Here is a 22026-nt window from a genome sequence, read left to right as displayed (position 1 = left end):
CAGAAGAGCTGGATTTGACGCCTCCTATTAATTGTGTGACCTTGAGGGGGTCGCTCCATCCCTGTGCGTCACAGGTCCTCGTCTGTAGGAGGAAGGGGTTGGTCAGATCCCCAGGGGTCTTTAAGGGCGTTTTCTGGAACCTGGGCTAGAGACCAGGTGTCTCGGAGCCCTTGTTCCCTGGGGCCTCCCTGTCCGTGGAAGGCTTCTGTGGGCAGGGGCCTGGGGGGCTCAGCTGCTTGCCTGATTGCTAAGGGCTCTCATTCCAGGATTCCGCGCTGTTTCTGTTCATGGTTCCTACTGAAACTGGGTTCCTCACATCTTTTTTTTTTTTTTTTTCGGTACGCGGGCCTCTCACTGTTGTGGCCTCTCCCGTTGTGGAGCACAGGCTCCGGACGTGCAGGCTCAGCGGCCATGGCTCACGGGCCCAGCTGCTCTGCGGCATGTGGGATCTTCCCGGACCGGGGCACGAACCCGTGTCCCCTGCATCGGCAGGCGGACTCCCAACCACTGCGCCACCAGGGAAGCCCCCTCACATCTTTTTTTTTAATAGGTCATTCTCATTAATTAAAAGCTCTCAGGTACTACAAAGACATGAGTGAGGATCCGTGTACAGAACGTGGACCCGTTTGAGAGCATTAGCTTCTCAGAGTTTGAAGGATGCTCACATGACAATTGATGACAAGAAAAGTCACAGGTGTCAAATGGCCCCATTGCTGGAAAAGCAACAACAACAACAGAACCTGAAACAAAAGGCTGCATATAGGTCCCTTCAAATGAATGCGCGGTGCTTCCCAGGGCCCCATGCCTTGCGATGCACCTGGAACTAACCTCAGCCCCCTTTGGCCACGACCACCTTGCTCAGACCACCCCGTTCCTGCCCCGTCTCTGTCTGCATCTGGGCTGCGTGTCCCTCACTGAAGTGAACTCCAGCACAGAGGGCTTATCTCAGCCTGTGATGCGGTCCAAAGGCCGGCGGCCTCGTGGAAAGTGGGCAGGGCTGGGGATGGGAGGCCTGGCCTGCTGGCCAGTGACCAGCCCATCACCTGGACCCCAGCAGGGCACTCGGCCTCTGGGGTCCAGTTCTCACCACACAGCATGGGGCAGACAGAATGTTCTCGCACACAGTAAGGTACATGCAAGCTGCTCACGCGTGGAGTAGCCTCGGACCACAGAGGACTGGAGATGAGCGTGAAATTGTCGGCCGTGCAACATAAACCACATCGAGCGCATCTTAACGTGTTGTCTGCCTCCCGGCTCCTTCTGTTTGTACTGAACCTTGGGCCCGAGGACGCAGGACCTGAGTCTCCCGGACCCTCTTCCTCCTGGTTCAGCTCCCCCGGCGGCTCTGAGTCCTGCTGTGTCCACACCCTGAATGTCTCCAGTGTGTCCTCCTCTCCCTCCAGTCTTACCCCGCCTCCGGCCAGGCTGGCTTCTGGCCCCCTGGTCACCAAGAGCTTTCACTCCTATCTCCGCCTCCAATGCACAGACTCCTGCCTTCCTCCCTCCATCCCTCCCTCCCACCCTGTCTCTCTCTCTCTCTCTCCCTCCTGAGAGGACAAAACCTGACCCTGCCTGTGCACATACGGTCCTCTGTGACCCACTGGGCCACATCCTGAGGCCGCGGCTTCCACATCCCCTTATCCCCATGGGGCACCTTCCATGACTGGGATCTTCTTATAACCACAGCCTCCTTCCTAGCTGTGCTTTTCTCCCCCCGCCCCCGCTGGGGGTGACCACAGTCCCACTGAGGACCCTGCCTCCTCTTCTGGCCTCCCTGGGCCCCCTCCACCACCCGGCCTCATCAGGCTGGCTCCCCTAGGCCTGAGCTTCCATGGGCTGGCGCTCCGTGTCTGGGTCTGGTGCTTTTCTGCTCGGGCTCTGAGTCCATCCAACACCGGGGACCTGGTCTATTCCTACGGATACCCGGTCTGTACCTACGTGGATCTGGGCACTTGGCACAGTGCTGCTTAACAAAGAGCTCAGACTCACCAAGTGAAAGGGTGACTGATCACGCGAGCCCTCCCGCTGTGCCCTCCCCTGAGGGCCCCCTTCCCCCCACTGGCCAGGTGGAGAGTCTCCCCCTTGGGAAGGCTGGCCAGCCCAGGGGGATGGAGCCCCTTCCTTCTCTGTTCCCTGGTCCCCAAACAGGACTCCAAGGGCCCTTGGGACATTCTGTCATATATGTGTATCCGCGGGACAGCTGGCCTCCTCAGGGGAGGAATCGCTTCCTTCCCGTGATGCCTCTGTGTCCGACCATGGTCCTGACTCATGGTGTGGAGGTGATAGATGTCAGATGATAGTCAAGAAGACTTCCTCCAAGGAGAGGACAGTAAGATCCTACTGGTTATAAATTTAGGTAGAGCTGAACCTAAGCCAATGTTTTTGCTTGTAGAAATTGTTCTTCTATCTTTCCAATCATTTTCCCTCTTCAGCATCCTTTCATTACGTCAGTAGCAACATCTTCCAGCAGGTACTAAATGAACGGCCATTGTGAGCCGAGGAAAGGGTGCCTTGGGGAGAGAAAGAGAGAAGTTTCCTCTGTCTTCTGAGGAGCTGATGACAATCCATTTAGGAAGAAAATTTTACATCTGGGCAGAAACTGTGCGGTGGTGACAAGTGTCTAAGAAAGTTTGTGTGGATCGAAGATCCTGCTTCAGATGTTGTGTTTCGACTGTGGGAAAGAGATCTACTCTTTAAAGGAAAGTTGTGATGAATCCTTGTGTAAATAACACAGGATGTAGACGAAACATGGGTGAAATCTGAGGTCCTGCCCGGCTGGAGCCAAAGCTGGGACTCAACAAAACTCTTCCAACTTCCATTTTCCAAGATGTTGCAAATTGGGAATGTTTGTGTCCATGCTGTTCCTTGGATAAAGGTGGGCATGCATAGTGCCCAGGAAGGAAGTGAGATGATTTGTCCCTCTGGCCCTGTCTCCTGCTCGGTGTTTGGGGGCACACGGCAGAGGGCTCAGAGGAGGAAGACTCTCACGGGCCTCGTGTATCCAGTGCTCCTCCCAGGACCCTTCCTTCTGTCTCCCTGGTCATACCCTCCCCTGCATCCTGTATGTCTGGACTCATCGCTGGCGTGGGCCACACGTCTTAAGTCAAAGGGCAGGGTGTCCCTTTGTCCCCAAATATTCCTTCTGCTCAACGGCTGTGTGTGCAGTGAACACTCAGTAATTAGTCAAACAGAGCATCTTTGAAGCAGTCTATAGAGTCCTGTTCTACCTGGCCACAGAGGTGACCACTTCTCACTTGCCTCTGCACATTTCCCTAAAGAGCACTGTACTTTCTGAAATAAGGCAACTGGGCGAGTTTCCCCAGTGGGGTGAAATCCAGCCCCTCCACCTGCTTGCTCCTTCCTGGTCTCAGGGCCCCGTCTACACGCCCACATCCCCTATGTGTTTGGTCAGTGGTAACCATCCGACTGTCCGTTTGCCTTTTGTGCCATTGGCGTGTGTGTCTAGGGATGGTTGCTAAGGGCAAGGCTGTGCAGAACGCCACCCTCGGTTGGACCCCAGGGCCTCTGCACGGCAGCAGCCCCAGAAATGTGTGCTTGGCCACTCCCAGCTCACCCACTTGCTGCGCCCACACTTTCAAGTGGAGCTCTCGACAGCCACAGCCAAGGCTCCTGGCTGGTCTGGAGGAGCACAGGGCAGTGAAGACCCTCAGGCCCTGATGCAGAACCTCTGCTGCTCTTTGCTGGCCTGAATTTTTATCATTCTAACATCTAAAGACACTTTTATATAAAGTTCAGGCACAGTTTCCTCCCTCAGGGGCTCTGACCCTGCCCTGACGCACTTGGCTGTGGCTCTGGTGACCGGACACTGGCTTCTCCTCTGCTCCTGGGCTTGGAATGCTGAGGCTGGTGGGTGGCGAGAGGGGGAACCAGGTGACCGAGACAGAGAAAGATAGCCTTTCACCTTCCGCCCGGCACGAAGCATCGCCCCTCTGCCTGGAAGCCTCTTCCTTACTCAGCTCTGGAGGGCCTCACCCCAGGATCAGTCTTGGGGGGTGGCAGCTGGGGTCCAGCTCACCTGAACACTGACAAGTGAGACCATTTAAGAGGAAAAAAAATGTGGCTTAAATTTCAAACCATGTCTTTTTCTAGAATTTTCTGGCATTAGCATTGTTTGAAAAATGACCAATCCTTTAAAAGTTTATCCTTTCACAAACACACTTTTTTTTTAGTAAGAAGGAAGTGTTTTAAAAACAGTTATTCCATATGACTTGCAGAAGGAAACAGGGACACCTTCCCTTCTGCTGCCGGGAATGCAAACAGGGCCCATCTTGCTGGAAAGAAACTCTTAGAATCATTTCTGTCCTCACGTCCTTCAAGCCAAGGCTCCTCCTTGTGAAAACTGCCCCAAAGAAGGAGCCAAAAGCCACAAAAGCTGTCTGCAAAGACACTTAGCACACATGATCTATAACATGGGAAAGTTAAAAAAAAACCTAAATAAATAATTTCCAATAATAAGAGTTGCATAAGTTACAATGTCACCACAGGATGGAAGTTAGTCATGAAAATTAAAATATTTAGTGACATCAGAAAACGCTCATGTTATAAAGTTAAATAAAAATTTAAAAAATACAAATTTACACTTATAACATGAGACTAAGTAAAATGCATTAAAAATCCAAGGAAAAAGTCTGATATTCTGGGCAAATGTCACGTTCCCTGAACGGAGCACAGTGACAAGAACGAGACAGATGTTCATGAAAATCTGCCACCACTTCCACTGTTCTTTCTTTTGTAATCCCATTTTTAGTCCTTATTTAAGGAAATGAGCATTTCCCACCTTTAATCCTAAATCACCTTTGTGCGCATGCAGTATTTCTTTTGGTTTCTGTTGTCAATAAAAATTCCCTGGGAGGATCAGTTAAGACAATTTGAAAAGCTAACTCCTTTTTATCTTTTCAAGTCCTGAAGTTTCAAAGCTGCAAGTCCCAGGCCTTCTTGCCCCATTTCAGGGAGAGGCCGCGGCCGGGCTGTGCGTGGGCTCCAGGGGCAGCATCCACGGGCGGCCCAGCCCAGGGATATGCGGGCTGTGCATGGGGTCCAGGGGCAGCATCCACGGGCAGCCCAGCCCAGGGTTATGCGGGCTGTGCATGGGCTCCAGAGGCAGCATCCACGGGTGGCCCAGCCCAGGGATATGCGGGCTGTGCATGGGCTCCAGGGGCAGCATCCATGGGCGGCCAACCCCAGGCGTATGCAGGCTGGGTGGTGCTGTTGCCTGGCAGACGGGGCTCCAATGAGAGCCTCGGCCCCCGAACCCCCTCCCCTCTGCCTACACCATCACTTATTAGAAATCGCTTTGGGTTAATTTAAGAAGCATCTCTGGCAAAACCATGCTGCCTCAGGGAAAGTTCAGTCCATTAGTCACTCAAGGTGGTGGCTTTGTCGTAAGCATCTGATCAGTGTCTCCTGAGATGGGGGGCAGGCGAGGGGCTGTGGTCCAGAGAGTCTGTTACTACAGTAGCAGTAGGGGGGCTCTCTGCCCCCTCCTGAGGGTGGGGTCTGCTCCTACATGCAGCACCAAGAAGCCGCTCCATAATTAGCTCCCTGACATGTGCGTGAACCATGGTGAAGCCACTCGGTCGCACTGCGTGCAGCACAGCCTGCACCAGAGACCCTGGCTCCAGGATCGGGGTCTGCCCGATCCCCCCGGTGGCCACTGCTGCCTCCCTGCCCTCCTAGCTCTCAGTCCCGCCCTGGTGCGGGGGTCCAGAGGACTCTCAGGGGGGCCAAGACAGTTCATTCAGAAGCACAACCCACCATGGGATGGGCTGGAGGCTGGCGGAGCGAGTTGGGAGCATCACTGCATCCTAATGCATCACTGAGGAATCAAATTTCTTCTGAGCTGCTCACTCCCTACTCTCCTCCCTAGAGTTTTAGGAGATGCATCCAATCCTGTGGGAAGCGTATCACTGGCCATGTGAGATACAGCATTAGGTAGTATTCATGGCCCGCACAGCGGCTACTAAATTACAGTGAGTGGATCTTTTAAAATCTGCTGAATTATACAGGGGGAGCTCAGAGCTTTCCCTTACCAGGAAAGGGAAGGTGCATTTATCTTCCTGCTCCCAGGTCCACAGGGCCTCGCGGAGGCTCACAGGGCCCAGGTAGCCCAGTCGGAACGAGGGAAGCAAGCTCTCCACGGGTTGTGCACAGTCTCCAGGGCACGTCCAGATTTTCTTCCAGCCGAGGCACTCTGGATTTTTACTGCCTGTGTGCTCCCGGCCACCAGGCTCTGCTCAGGCCAAGCATGCAGGGCAGAACTGGCCGGTGACCACAGAGCCTCGCTGGCCCAAGGGACAGGCACAGGGCAGGGCTGGCTGGGGGCTCTGAGCAGCCGGGAACCTCTGCATCCCCCCTGCACATGTGACCTGAAACTCGTGTTGGATCTGGGAGGGGGTCCCCTCACGGGACAAGGCTGAGCCTCCACAGCCCTGACCTGTCCACACCAGGCCATCCAGTCCTTCTCCAGACAGATGGCCACTGAATATTTCCTCGACTGCCAGCTTCACACATAATTTGGCTTTGTTTGCTGGTTGCTCGCCCAGGACACAGCCTCTCTTTACATTACCTGAAAACCCCACTAGAGCAGGTGACTGTCTTTGGCACACACAGGCCTGTGCCCTCGGGAGCCATGACCTCACACTTGGGGGACATGTGAATCCCCTGGAGGGGAGGGAAACAGACAGCAGGGACACTGACACATCTTCTGAGTTGGCAGGTTTGGGGTGGGGCATGTAGCCAGGATGCTTCCTTTCCAGGAAGTTCTTGGTGATACTGATGTTCCAGGCTTTGGGGAGGACGCCCGGCCTGAGTGGAGCTGATTCAGCCTTCAGCCCAGGGATGGCTTGGCAGTCAGAGGGCTCAGGCCCGGCTGTGGACCCACTGGAGCACCAGAACTATGAGGACGGTGTAGGTGGCTTATCCGGAGCTCCTCTTCACTGGACCTGACCCCTCCGGCCTCCTCTGGACTTTGGGGCCCCGGCAGGCAGCCCTGGGATGAGGTGAGAACCAGGCGTGGGGGTGATTGCTGGGGAGATGCCGGACAATGGGGCAGAAGTGAATTGACCTCAATTCCCAGTTTACGTGATGATTCATTCTGTACCGTTTAAGCCAGTCTTCAGTGGGGTTTCCTTTTTTTTTGTAGTTGGAAATGGTCTAAGTCACACAGAAACTTTTTCAGACTAAAACACTGCAATCTCATCAAACTAACATTACAGCTAAGAGGGCAGAGCTTCTCTCCTCTAACTCTGTCACGAGTTTTAGCAGGAAGAAGGTTCGGGAGTTTGGGGGTTCAGTCATTTCTTGGGGTCTCATCTTGGAAGCCTTGTTTTGTCTTCAGGACCTAAGATCCGAGAAGGAGGAGAAGCAATCACTTTGCAGAAGGACAAAGGTCATCCTTGTGACTCCTTGGGCTTCTCAAAGTGTGGGTGTAAGTAATAATACTAACGACGTGATTGCTCTCAAATGTGGATTTGAAGAGCTGGTCGCAAGGCTGACTTCTCCGGAATCACGGGTTCTGACTGCAGATTCCAGGCACCTGGAGTTGCTGCCTGGACTTGTCACCTGAACACGCTGGACTCAGTGTGAGGGGCTCACACGTCCGTCCCGTCCACCCTCCCCCATCATTCACACCTCTCTGAGGACCATCCAGCAGCCACTGACTCTGGGTGTCGCCCCTCCTGTCCCTGGTGGTGTGGACGTGCAGGGAGCCCGCACACAGGTTGGGGAAGACCAGCTAGGGGCTGCGCAGCCAGCCGTCGGCAGGTGTGAGGGGCTCCTGGTTCACAATCGCCCAGCGGGCCAGCCCCCCCCCACCCTCACATCAGGACCCCCTCTCCGCCCACCAGTTCTGAAACATGGCGGCTGCATACCTGCTAGAATCCCAGCGCAGACTGTGGTCATCGGAACCGGTAAACCCTGAAGGTAGCCGTACCACACACTGATTTCTGCTGTGTATTTTGGAGATATTTCAAAGCCATGTTTACATATCTTTAATCACTAGTCAATAAATCAGACCGAGATTATAATTCCTGTGTTTAGTTCTTAACCAATACAGATTGTAAATATTAGAGACTCTCTAAGTATACTTATGTTTTAGTTCCTACCTGAAAATACCTATATTCCTCCTCTATGAATGTGGAATTATTTTAAAAGTATACTGAATTTTATAAAATGTCAAAAATCCACCCTGAAATGCATTACCTATTTTATTTGCAGTTTTGAATACACTGAATCAGTCACACTGTCTTCTGAAATATGTTAACAGACTCGGCCAGGGCCAGAGATCTGTCCATTTGGGCAGACGTGCTATAGACAAGCAGCAGGCACATTGTTTTCTTGGGATAATGGCCAGGAAGCTTTTTTTTTTTTTTTTTAATAGAGGATTTACTGTGACAATGAAGGTTAACTGCCACCCCAGTCTGGAAAGACCATGCCTGAATTTTGTGTTTGCACACATACAATTCACAATAAGGCATCAAGCAATGGTGAGTCTGGGAAACCCACTTGCTTTGAATCTCCACTTCAGACAGATAAGTCCCGAGATCACAACATTTTTGCTCTCTCTGCAACCGGGCAAGCTATCAAATTAATGTTAAAATCGGTGTGCCCTAACTTCTGATTCATAATATTAGTGACAAATAGTAAAAAGGACAGGCATGCCGTAAAGTTTATGCAGGGGGTGATGCACAGCGATGCCTCATAAAGAATGAAGGGGGAGGTGTTGGTTCTCGTGGCTCCTGGCTGGGTGGCTGCGTGCTCAGAATTCTTCATAAACGCCCCAGAGTGTGCCCTGCTGCACAGCAGCCATACATTAATTAGAGCATAAAGCCGACACTGCAGTGTTTCCACGCACCCAAGTGGATCTTCATTTTTCACATGCGGGACCCTACTAATTAAAATCAGCTTTGCAATTAAATGTGGAAAATTGTGTTAAACTTTCAAGCGTGGTTAGGAAAAAATGCAATTATTTTTAGGGTTTTTTATTTTAATGCAAATGGAAATTCTACCCATGTGAAACCAGTAAAAGGGAGGTATAGGGATCCCTATTTCTCTTTCTTCTTCTCTGTCTCTTTCTTTCTTTCCTTTTTGATTATCGATTCTCCTCTCAGTTGCACGTTGAAATGCTCCACTATCTCTCCCAGTGCCTGGCTCTCTTCCAAGGCTTTTAGTGAGAGCTCTTTGTCAAGGCATGAATAAAACAGCCCCCAGGCTGCTGGCAGCATCCAAATGAGGCATGCATACATCAGGAAGCAAGCCCTCAGCTCCAGGTCCAGAACAAGCTCCCGTGAAGACAGGCAATTATTCACCCGCGGCTGCCGCCATGGCAATCACACTGGTAGGTGCAAAGGTATATGAGATGGAAAAAAATCTGAAGAAGGAACGTACACCATAAGCCAGAGAGAATTTAATAATTTTCTAATAAAAAAATAAATCTACCATTTGGAGCTTTTAATTTTAAAGTTTCAAGATAAATTGATTTGACTCTGAATTTTCTAAATGGGGAAGGATTTAAATATAATACCAAAGCCATCCCCTGGCTTTTGGGGGATTGTTGATTGTGCAAGTCTCTCAAGCTAGATTTCGGATCAAATATCTCACCAGAACCTTATGCTCAACAAACAGTAACTTAAAAAGCAGCTGTGAAGGGTAAATGTAAATAAAATCCATTAAATTTCAGAAGTAAATTCAGAGGGTTCACAAAACCAATGATGTGAAGAATGAATCCACAGTAAAAGTTCTCTTTCCCTCTCCCCCTCTCTCTCCCCCTCTCTCATTGGAGGCTTATACAAAAATCACCATTCAGAAAACAATAAGTAAGTCCAATTAATTCTAAATGGCCCAGTATGTATATAACTATTATGAGGAAGGCTAAAATTCAAATTCCTCTACATTGTTTAATATTTATTAATCTGAAATAGATACTAATATTTTTATTATTCCTATTTTTAAGTTTTATTGGGACTTCGATGATGAATTTAGTGTCTATATATTCATCCCTCTGTAACATCAAGTTGCACTGTATCTTTAACACAAATAGTATTTTATATCAATATAAAGGTGTTTTAGGGTTTTAAATGCTTACAGGTCACGAGTCTGCCTGAACACTGGGAAGGAGGTGGTCCAGGGAGGAGAGTGGGGCATCCAGGACTCTCCCTTCCCTGAATTTGCGCGTCTAAGAACCAAACTCTGGAAAACTCACTTAGGATGGCGGAGGGGTAGTTTTGCACCTGCAAAGAAAGCCTGGGATCGGCCCCTGCATTTGAGATGCAAACTTCAGCTACCCATAAATACCAGTTTAGAAAAGACGTGTGCACTCAGAGCACTGGACTGTGTGCAGTCAGGTGTGCAGAAGATGTGAGAGGTGAGTGGGAAAGAAGAGGTCGGGTTTGCTGTGTACAGAAAAGACTGAGTTGGTGTTTTGTTTCACGACAGGAGACTTACTTCTGGCCCTGACTGCAAACCCGTGATGTTCTGTCGTACTCATGTGCTAATAATATAAAACCTAAAAAGTCAGAGTCATGTGTCTAGACACTAATGATGTTTCTGAAGATAACGGCTGGTGATATTGTTCTCTTTCTGGAGGCCTGGCCCTGTTCACATGCATCAGGGCAAAAAATATTGACTGAGCTCGGATCCCTGCTGGTCAGTGTGCAGGGATTCAAAGAAATGGACCTTCAGTGCCAGGAGGGTAACCCCTCTGAGGAACTGGTGTGCTGCCTGCATCAGATAATGAGGCTCTGTCATTCTTCTTCCTCTTTTTTTACCTTGACTGCCCAGAGACTCAGCACTGAATGGAATACTGTATCAGAACTCCTGATACATCCTGGGTTTCTGGTAAAATTATGTTTTCATTTCCCTTATGTTTTTCCTAATTTATCTTTTTGATTCAACCTTTAACTGTGCAGTTGTACATGTGTTTATCAGGCACCTCAAATTGATGATGAACTATTAACACAAATAAATACCCATGAATAGATTATCTTTAGTTCAAGGACATAATTTTTGAATAAGGCAGACCAACCAATAAAGTAAGTATTATAACTTTAATTCCTACCTCTCAATTTTTAACCAGGATCTTAAATTGTGAATGCCTTGTGCATTCAGATTATTGTTTAAATTCACAGGTCTTATCTGATGATTGATCCTCCTCTATCACCTATTCCCCATTTCTTACAAATCCACGACCCTACCTCTATCACACAGGAAAAAAGCCATCAGCCTTAGAAGCTATCACGAAAAGCCAAATCCCCATTGAAGCAGCAAGGCCACCCACCAATGTGCGTGCCCTCCAAAGCAATAAGAAGGTACACTGAAACTGTGATCAATATTTGACTTCCTTAGAAATTTTCTTGTGTTCAAAATAAAGATTAACTGAGAGGCATCATTTTACCACTTGATATCAAACTTCCTAAAAATTTTATTTTTTATTTTTTACATTGTTGATTCCCCTCACCTGCCTCCAATTAATTTTTGCATGTTCAAAAAAATAGATACTTCAATATACTAAAAGAATGCCTTTTTATTTGGCTATGAACTGGTATGATATGTGAGTAAAATGAAATCGTAGCCTTAACGGGAATATATTCATTGGAAAATGTATCTTTAAAAGACCGAAGTAACGGGCAGTTTCATCAAGACCTGAACTGAGGCTGCTGCTCTTGTCCTATTTGAAGGGGCCTCATGTGCTCCGAGTATCAGCAGGGACAGGGCAGCGGGCAAGGTGACACCTGTGTTGGTGTGGGTGGGTAGTGCAGGTATTTATGTGCATGAGCAGCTGTCAGAGAGGAGAAACTTTCATTTAGGAAATCTTTTTTTTTTTTTTTTTTTTGCGGTATGCGGGCCTCTCACTGTTGTGGCCTCTCCCGTTGCGGAGTACAGGCTCCGGACGCACAGGCTCAGCGGCCATGGCTCACGGGCCCAGCCGCTCCGCGGCATGTGGGATCCTCCCAGACCGGGGCACGAACCCGTGTCCCCTGCATCGGCAGGCGGACTCTCAACCACTGCGCCACCAGGGAAGCCCCAGGAAATCTTTTAAAAAATAGAAAAAAAAAAACAAAGCCAGATATAATTGAAGCCTCACAAATTTGAAATAGCACTAGTCAAAAGATGTTGATGTATACACGAATCTTATCTATTACAAAGAGCCCCTTTTCAGTCTGAGCAATTCAAATGTCACCCCTTCGTTAAAAATTGCTGATAGTATACAGACATGAAAAAATAAAATTTAGAAAGCCTCACTTGATACCTCAGTGAGATTCCTTGGAGAGAAGTCTTATCTGTGACATAAATTTTGAATGGTAATTAGTTTTACATAACAAAGTCTGCAACTTTCTCATTATAAAACCGAGGAAATTTGAAGTCAATACATGTTAAATAATCCACCCAAAGCCCCTTGAGTAATTAGTGGCAAAGGGGAAACGAGGCCCAGTGTCTGTGTACTGGGTTCCCACAGTATGCCTCCCCATTCACTATTTCTATTAAAACAGTGGGAATTCCAATAATTGCAAACACTAAGACTCATGGTAAAAAATAACATTTTAAATTTAAAAAATTGAAATTATTTTGCTGTAAAATTTTCCAATTTGGCTGTTTCTGTGACTCCTCTCTAAAATTCCGCCTACTTCACTCCTGAAAAATTCAGGGTGTTCTGTGCTCTCAGCAGCATCAGGTCTCAGAGGAGGGTGGAGCCCAGCTGTCTTCGCATTGTTCCCAGCCTAAGGCTGAGCATCATTTTCTGAGCAGTGGAGGAGATCCCAGGGAGAGCTGTGCACACACACTGCATCCCACAGGGCCCATCAGTCCACAGCTCTAGGGGATGCACCTTGGATAGGAATAGAAACGCTTGAAACACTTCTTTGGGAACTTCATGATTTTTCCAGCAAAAGCGTGGTTATGACACCCAATTAAAACTAGCTGACACCTAATTAAAACTTTTTAGTCAAATTTAATTGTTCTTTCTAGTAGCAAAATAATCAGATTTAACTATTGTCTAGTGAAGCGATGATTAGGGGAAAGAATCCACTGATGGTTGGCTAACTTGTTTTCCATTGTAAACATAAGCAATCCAGTTTTTAAAAACTGGATTTTTAAAAAAGAATTTACATATATACTCTTCCATAAAATAACAAATAGTTTAAAAAACCCACATATTTAAATTACATACTTCAATAATTTTTCATAATCAAATAATATAATAAATAAAATATAATAATTTAAGCCACAAAATTCTCTTAACCATGGCCTGTCGTCCCTTTGGTATGAAACCATTTCATCATGGATGCCCACTGAACATCCCCTGCCTCCTTAAATGCTAGCGTGGGTATTTTGGAGGACTTTGTAATTTTCCCCTTGATGTTGATAAAGGACTATCACAGTCATTGCTTGATTTCATCCGTAAATGAGTGTCCAGCTGTAAAGGAAATAAAGTGGAAAGCAGCGAGGGACGGTCACCCTGGGGTGCTCAGGGCACCTGCTCTAGCTCCCGAGCTTTGGGTACCTGGGCCTGGCCCCTGATGGCTGCTTGGGCTGAATGGCTTCAGTCCTCGCACCCTTGTTTGTGGGAATTAGCCAAAAATGTGTCACGGCCTGTAAACATTTCTAACTCATCATAACCCAAACCTTCCACTGAAAGGTGAAGCTGCCTTAATACCACAGGGAAAGGGATCTTGGGGGAAGTGAATCTCAAGCCTGAGCTAGCTGCACGTGACTCGCAGTCTTGGTGTGAAGGATGCGATTCCGTTGCGGCACATTCTAGCAGCAATTACCTGCCTATCCTGTGCTCCAGGTGTTGCCACCTCTGTCACGGACATGAAATGCCGGTATTTACGAGCATCATCTCTAAGCCCCAAAGCCTCACGAGCGTGATCTGTCTGGACTTTCCCCTCCTGCTCGGACTTTCCCCTGCAGCTGCCCGGTGCCAGCCTGGACCTCCTTTCCCAGGATAAGCTGAGTGCCCACAGGAAGATCAGGAAGTTCACACTTTACTTTACCACCGGATGTTTACCATCCTGAGCTACGGAAGGAGAAAACGAGGAGGAGGAATATGGCTCCCAGTGACCTAGGGGAGGATCCCAGGGAGCAAGTGGGGAGAGGTGCAAGGCTGGTCCTCAGTCGTCACCCCTGGCGTGGGGTGAACACTACCCCAGAAGGAGCTCAGAATGTCTTACAAGAGCCCCACGTCCGAGGAGGACAGGAAAGCTTCCCCAAGATGGTCCCCATTCACTGTGCCCATGAGTCACTCAGCATGGCGTGAAAAACCGAGGCCTTACCTTCTGTGTCTCGCATATTTTCCGCTGACGTGGCCACTGCCGTCACAGCCAGGGGTGGGACAGCTGCAAGAGGAAAGGATGGGTCACTCAGGTGCCACCTGGACGGGAGGAAAGCGGGGGACGCAGACAGACAGGGAGGACTGGAAACTGGGAGGAGGGGGCTGGGGTGCAGGCCCTGGGTCCCCCGGGAGCGCGAAAGCCCCGTCTCTGTTACGACGCACAGTCTCTGACCGCTGCTGGGGATGCATCCTGCCCGCTCTCCGAACAGGCTAACTGCCCGTCCTGTTCACTGACCTGAACAGCTCCTGTATGGCCGGCTCCACAGGAACTGCAGAGAGAGGAAAAGAGACAAATTGATGATCGATCCCAAGAGCCCCTCTTCCACAGACAGCTACCGAGAGGGTGGTGTCCAGGCCGGGTCTGAGGGCTTCTGCAGGACAAAGGGGACCCCAGCAGGGGCCCCAGGGACCTGGAAGCAGGGACGTACCTCGAACCCCTTTGGACCGCGTGCGATGCCGCTTCTCCTCGGTGTCCACCTCCATCTGGGGAGAGAGGAAGGTGGTCAGTGTGCTTTCCTGCTGGCAGCTCAGGGACGGGTTCCCTCTGTGAAGGGGTGCTGCTGGGGAAGGACCAGGCAATCTAAACGTGTTGTTTAAAAATAACAAAGCAGACCTCGTCTTGCAGGGCCCCCACAGTGGAAGACTTTGATTAGGACACACCTGGGTCGGTCAGTCTGAGTTGTACTTTGTACCAAGAATATAATGGATAGGGCTGAAGTTTGCAGGAAGGAAAAAATGCATATATTAATGTCTAGATTCTCCTTGTAGTTGAAGTGTTTAACCTGATCAAGGAGTCACGGCGGGGAGGAGGGGGGTGTCACAGAAGGACACGTTTTAGCGTGCGGGCTACTCTCGCCATGGTCTAGTCCTGGGGGACAATTGCATCTACCTTGATCTAAATTGTCAGGACACTTTCCAGGGTCACAGCAAGGCTCACACTTGGAGATGACAGAGTGTTTCCATCTATTACCTTGCAGGGTCCTCACACGATTCTGTAAGGGAGGTGTCTTTATTACACTTCCTTTACAGCTGTGACTTGCCCAAGATCATTCGAGGGGCAGCTTTGGTGCAGGATCCTGAAAAGAGCCACTGTCTACACTTCCTCTTTAAACCACAGGAACATACTGCCAGGTGGGTGAATGTGAGTAATTTATACACAGCAAAACCACATCATGGGAGAATTCCACTCAATGCATCAGAGGGGCTGACAAGAGATGAGTAGTAAAGACGACAGCTCCTCTGACCAGATTCCAACCTGGACTGTGTCATTTTTCACCCTGCCCATTGTGGCCAGAGCTGCATTCTGGGCAGAAGATGGGGACGTCGTAAAATGTCATGTATTGGGGTGTGTGTGTGGGAGAGATGGATTGGGGGTTTGAGATTAGCAGATGCAAACTAGTATATATAGGATGGATAGACAACAAGGCCCTACTGTAGAGCACACGGAACTATATTCAATATCCTGGGATAAACCGTAATGGAAAACAATATGAAAAAGAATATATATATCTATAACTGAGGACAGCAGAAATGAACACAACATTGTAAATCAACTAACTATACTCTAAAAACAACAACAAAAAAGTCACGTATGCACAGTTCACTTCTTTCACAGTTTATGACAAGAAACGTCAGAATTTGAGAAAGAAGACTGTAGTTGGACAATTGTGGTTCTGCTTGGTGACATTATAGAAAAGACCTGGGTGGATCTGCTATTGAAATAAACCATAAGCAAGGTGAGATCCTGCACAGAATCTGATTTAATGTTCTTACCAACTGACCAACAAATATTTATTTATTACTCTTGTGTGTGGAATAATAAAAATACCTATAATAAAAAATGTAAGTTCATTTAATGAGCTTAATATCTTAATGGGTGAGGTATCTGCACAGACATAAGATTTGGCAGATTTAATAAAATAAGAAGAATTTCAGGAAAGGACGAGCCCACGCGAGGTGAATCACGGAGGGGGAATTTCTCAGGGAAATTGAGATACTTCAGGACGACTAGTTTAGGTGTAGAAGGAAGAAAGGACTTACACACCCATCGTGTGTATAGATACATGCAGAGGCTCAGCTGACACGCAGATGCTAGAAATGTGTACTTGGATGGACGCGCCAGTGAATGAGTTGGCGAGTCCGTTTGCTGGGGAGATGGTGGGTCAAGGAGACGGCGGGAACAAGGTGGAATCTCGGGGTGACGGTCTTGGAGGAGCAGGGAGCGCTCGGCCACAGGGAGCGTGGGAAGGGCACCCCGGGGGCCTGGACAGACTTGGAGGGTCACTAGTGACCCAGAGGTTAGACAGCTGTTGTTGGTTCTTGAGCGCGGGAGGGATCCCTCACCAGCATATTTATAAAGAAATGAATTCAGCAGCAGTTCGAGAGAGCGCAGAGGGGAGCAGAGTGGGCCAAGAGGAGACGACCTGCCCGGGGAGGGGAGGGTCTCCACCAAGTCGGCCTGCGTCCTGGGACGCAGCTGACCCTGCAGGGAGGACGGACGCAGGGAGACGCGGAGGAGCTGGGAAACGTTTCAGGGAGGGTTGACGTGGCGCGCGGTGCCGGGCCTCCTTGGATGGCCGCCCTCCCTCTGCTGCATCAGCCCCGCTCAGGGTGTGGAAGCCCGGAAGGCAGACGCAGTGTGAGTCAGCAGTACCCCGGGTGGCACGTCACAGCTCTGAGGCGGCTACTGCACCTGGAAATCCTCTCCAACGCTAACAGTTTAGCAAAGCGCACAAACAGGGCCCACACGCCCCGGGACGACAGGTGACGGAGGAAATGCTGGGTCCTGTTCTGTGCAAGTGGAGCATCTCCCGACACTGCACACCTGTCGTAGGACCAGGGATGCAGAGACGACGGGATGGAAGCCTGTTCTTTAAGGAACTCAAAACCGAGTGGAGACGTTGTGTCAGGGCCCTGAGAACATAACAGAACACAGACGAGCTGAAGGTAACCCTTCGGGAGGTGGACAGAGGCTCTCAGGGAGAATCAAAATATGCGCCGTTTTCAAGGAAAATTACAGGTTTCAGGTTAAAAAAGGGTGGGGACAGATGTTCCAGGCAGAGGGAACAGGACACGCAAAGGCCCTGGGGCACAGGCACGTGGGGAGTTCCGGGGGCATCTGGGGGTGCTTGGGGTTCACTGGGGGGCCTCCTTCAGCTGGCGTGGGCTCCTTGGAGCTTCAGAGGGACGCGGCCAGTCACGCTCGGGAAGCCCATACCCTTGTCACGGATGCTTGTGCAGCATCTGAAATAAACTCCGGCCGTCGCCCAGGAGAGGGCTTGTCACCAAAAGGGCATTGAGGTCATTGCTCTGTGGGTATAAAGTTGAAAACCTTGGCTTACTAGCTAATTGCTCATATGGTTGCCTAAGAATTGTTTTATTTTTTACATTTAAGTTTTAATCCATATTTTTTACATATGGGGACAACCTTATTTTCTTCTAGATGGACAGTTAATTCTGCCACTAATCCTTCAATTAATAAATACTAGCTCCACCCCAGCCCCAACTAAAATACACCCTCTTGCTGTGCTAATTTCCCACCCCAGCTGGGTCCCGTTGTGAACTGTTCTGTGCCACTGCTCTGTTTATTCCAGGGCCAATCCTGTTTGAATTCCAGGCTCTGTAGTGGGTTTTGCTCGCTTGTAAATAAGCCTTTAAGGGTGGGATTAACATACGCACAGTACTGTATATAAAATAGAAAACCAACAAGGACCTACTGTACAGCACAGGGAACTCTACTCAATATTCTGTAATAACCCATAAGGGAAAAGAATCTGAAAAGGCAAAGTAGCAAAACAGACTCAAACTTCCTTTTCACACTCACGTATCAATGTCCGGAAACTGCCGGCGAGGTTCAGATTAGGCAGAAAGCGTACAATTCACAGTGGGAAATACGTGAGGAGGTTTTTCCATTTTCCAAGCCTACACCTGCGAGTGTGGGCAAGGCCCCCGACTCCTGCAGGCCCCCCTGCCTGCGTCCCCACTCCTGCCTGTTTTCACCCACCCTTTCCCCCCTGACGGCGTCTTCCTCGGAAGCATCAGGGGAGCTGTGTGTTTGAATTTGCTCTTCCAAGGGGTCTGAGACCTGAGCTGCAGAAGCTTCACTGGTGATGCCTGAGCCGTTCGTCAGCAGCGCTTTCTAACCTATGGGCTCTGGTCTTGCCTGGGCCTGGACAGTAGCAACCTGGTTACCTCTGTCTGGGTTTCTGATTCCCACTCTAGTGATTCACATTGAGAAAAGTCATCCTTAAGGAACTACTACAGCATTCATTCTTTTATTTGTAAGCCCACTGTTTATTTTAAAAATCAAGAGAGGTTTTCTTAGGAGCTTAAAATGGTTTTATACTTAAAGTCTAGAATTTTAAAAGTTTACTTTTGAACCAACAGAAGCCATCAGAATGACTCACTGAAGAGAGGGCAGTGAATTATGTTGTAATATGTAAACTCGAATCTGGAAGCAGGATTTATTTTACTATTGGATTTCCCCCCATCCTCCCCACCAGTAAAATGCACACTCTGGTCAGGTTGAGCCTTAGTGAAGATAACAGAGTATTAACTATACCCAAAATCGCACATTGGTAGATTCCTTCAAGCCTTTGGAGGCTGAACAGGTTCCAGGCCACAGCAATGCCCCTGGGAGGGGCTGGATGTGGGGTCCTGGGACCGCGAGGGCCCATCGGTGTTCTAACCCATGTCTCCATTCACCGTCACTGGCTCTCCCTCTGCAGGGACGGGGCAGGGGGACCCTCGGGCAGCAGTCTGCATGGTGGGCAGCTGGGACTCGACACAGAGCCTGAGCTCCCTCCTCCTCCCCAGCAACTCCCCAATCACTGGGGAAGTAGGGGTCACTTTGTCATCAGCCAGGCCCTACCTATCACCTGCTGCCACCCAACCTGCGGTCACTGACTGTTCATTAGCATCACCGAGGAGGGAGGGTTGCAGGCAGGCGGCAGCCCGAGTTGTGTGACAGTGAGAAAGTCGGGGAAGGTATAATGAAGGGAAACTAGAAGCTCTGGTAAAACCAAGGGTGCAGATCAAACTGCGTGCAGCTGTTTCCCCGAGAGCTTTTATGCCCGGGGTCACCGTCTCCTAGGTAACCGAGGTCTCCTAGGTAAAGAGACCGGCTCCACGCAGCTCCACGTGATGGAAGCTGCTTCCTCGTCTCAGTTCAGACGCAGGGAAGTTTTGCTTCATAAAAAAAAATCCACCGGGAAAGATCAGCGAGAATCAGAGATTATGTATCATAGGCATCCTTGAGTAGAGTTTAAAAACATACTGTAACAATTTGAAGTGTTTTCCAAAATATGACATTTTCTGCTTTTTAGTGAATTTAACGTAGTGCAAATATGTTGAGATTGAGGATTCCTATCCAATATTTATATTAAGACAAAGGATAGCGTTATTGTCCAAAGGTTACAAAATTAGAAGAAATAAAGGGGTTTATGGTCCACGGTTTATAATTTTTCAGTTTAGTTACCCCACCTCTTAGGATGGAAATAAGGAAAAATTAGACAAATAAAACACAGACGAAGCCTTGGGTTTTCCGCTCCTAACTTTTCCTTTACTTCCTCCTCTCCTTTACCCGGTCACGGAGGAGGGTACCCAGTCAACTCCCCTCAAAGGAAGGAGACCACGGCTCCCACCGCTTCACCCCAGACGCGCATGTTTGCAGAGGGACGGTTGGTGCTGACAGGCAAGAGAGACTGAGACGAGAAACCAGGAATTCTCTGGGCAAACACGAGAAGGAAGCCGCTGGCCGCTGCCCGCATCCTGGTCCTGACTGCGGTGTGAGCGGGGCCTTGCCCACCTGACCCCCATGTGAGCCGCTGCCTCCGAGCTCGGGGACCAGAGGGAAAGCCACATACACTCCTCACTCCTGGACGATTCTGTGAGTAGCAGTTTTGGGGGAAATCTAGCATAACAGAGGAAGTAGCATATTTGCAGTTCATTGGAATGAGGAGGTTTGGAGGCTGATTAGTTTATGAACAGGTCAATAAGTACTTAGTAAACGTCAAGCAATTCTTTGTAGCCTACAAAGAATTCCTAAAGTCATTGTAAAACACGGCATTAGACACATAACCATGACCTGCACTGGAGCAGGAAGCAACACCCCTTCCTTGAGGCTCTTAATACATAACACATCGGACTCACACCTAAAACTCTGGAGATTTCATATCCAAATCTGAATTCCTGACTTTTTTCTGGAAAAATCAGGGGATCTGGAAACATTACTCTCTTGGCAACAGTTGGCTGGTGTGGCTGCGTTCCACGTGGGAGCCCCATGTCCATCCCGTACCTTGTGTGTGACCCCCGCCCAGCCCTGGGGTGTTTGACTGTGTTGCTCTTGATCTGGTTCCAGTTGTCTCAGAAGAGGGGCTCCGACAATGCTGACAGCTGTGTCCAGGCTGCCTGGGGCTGGGTCTCCCTGGGGGGTCCCTGCTCCTGCCCAGGGCTCTCTGCCCTGGAGGATAACTGCGTTTGAGGACAGCAGAGCAGAACATCTAAGTTCCAGGGCCTCTCAAGAGTCAAGGAGAAGCCAGACCTAAAATACATGAACGTTGTGGGATTTTATGTAATTTTATAGGAATAGTACCCCATCCTAGCTCCAGACCCCGTATCTGTCATCAGGACTTCCGTGGACAGTGGGGGCCTGAGGTGTGGGTCTCAGAGGGCTGGATGGATTTGCTGAAGGTTCAGAACATGGCAGCCTCTCCAAAAGCCACCTGAGTCTCTGGCCAGGAGCTTCGGCTCAGTGTTTAATGACGTATTTAACTTCCTCTCCATCCCTCTTCTTGGAGTATTTGTTCTTTAGTTTCCCAGAAAGTTCCTGCAGATAAGTTTGCAGAGACTTTGTACTTGTCTTCAAAGGAATTACACTCTTGTCTTAAGGTGCTTATTTAGGCTTCCATCTTCCCCAGAGACACCTGCACCTCCTGCCCCTCCCAGGGAGCCAGCACTCAGCAGGGACCCACCAGGAGGGTGGATGGGGGCTGGGCGCAAGGTCCTGTGCGGCTCCTGAACGTCTCTGGGCCCTGCAGACAGTGGGGTAATCTTCTGACTGTCGGCTCTCCTGATGGAGGGGCTGGCATCCTGGGACGCCTCTGTGTCAGCAGCGATCCTCCCTCATCTCTGTGGATGCCCATCTACCTGTGCATGTGGCGAGGCAGGTGCATCTCAGAAGCAGGTGGCCCAGGTGTGACTGTGGCTCCACGTTTACTAACAAAGTGAATCTCAGTTCTGTCATGTGCAAAATCCCTACTTATCCCACTGGGTGGTCAAGAGACTTGGATGGAATGATTTTATGGGAGAACCCGGCCTGGTGCCTGGTACTCAAGAGATGCTTAAAGATGTCTGTGCATCCTTCCCAGCTTGGTTTTCTAGGTGTCATGTTTTCCCAAAGGCACGGAAACAGAAATGCTCATAATACCCAAGTTAAGGACATACACAACTCTTGTGATGTAGGGTAAGATGATGTCATCTGTGCATTTTTAACTATCTTTTCCTAATACCAAATATTTTACTGGCCTTTGAGTATCTGAACCAGCACCACGGTGCGTAGCTTCAGAGTACAGTCTCCATAATGACTTCTAGAGCCCCAAATTTGGCTATATTTACAAAACTTAAAACGTGTGTGGGTGTGTGTGAAGAGGTGGGGAACACAACTTTCTTTTCTAGTTACA

At 49.3% G+C, this 22026-nt stretch overlaps 1 protein-coding gene across 7 annotated transcripts in view; it reads right to left on the bottom strand.

Annotated features, from left to right (window-relative positions):
* The window catches only part of MYT1L (myelin transcription factor 1 like), a gene marked incomplete at both ends in the record, with an annotated part of 135710 nt that extends 120880 nt beyond the window's left edge, over nt 1-14830 (bottom strand). For 5 of the 7 annotated variants that reach the window (XM_081255098.1, XM_081255099.1, XM_081255100.1 and 2 more), the window contains 3 exons: nt 14289-14351; nt 14583-14616; nt 14776-14830. In XM_081255098.1, coding sequence (XP_081111224.1) covers nt 14289-14351; nt 14583-14616; nt 14776-14830 — 152 coding nt within the window. The remainder of the gene's footprint in view (nt 1-14288; nt 14352-14582; nt 14617-14775) is intronic. The other 2 variants (XM_081255101.1, XM_081255104.1) reach the window with 1 other exon arrangement.
* Nucleotides 14831-22026: the final 7196 nt, after the last annotated feature.

This window comes from Mesoplodon bidens (genome assembly GCF_964165515.1).
Source record: "Mesoplodon bidens genome assembly, chromosome: 14".
Classification (NCBI taxonomy): domain Eukaryota; kingdom Metazoa; phylum Chordata; class Mammalia; order Artiodactyla; family Ziphiidae; genus Mesoplodon; species Mesoplodon bidens.
Note: the sequence above shows the minus strand (reverse complement) of the source record. Positions and strands in the feature narration are given on the sequence as shown.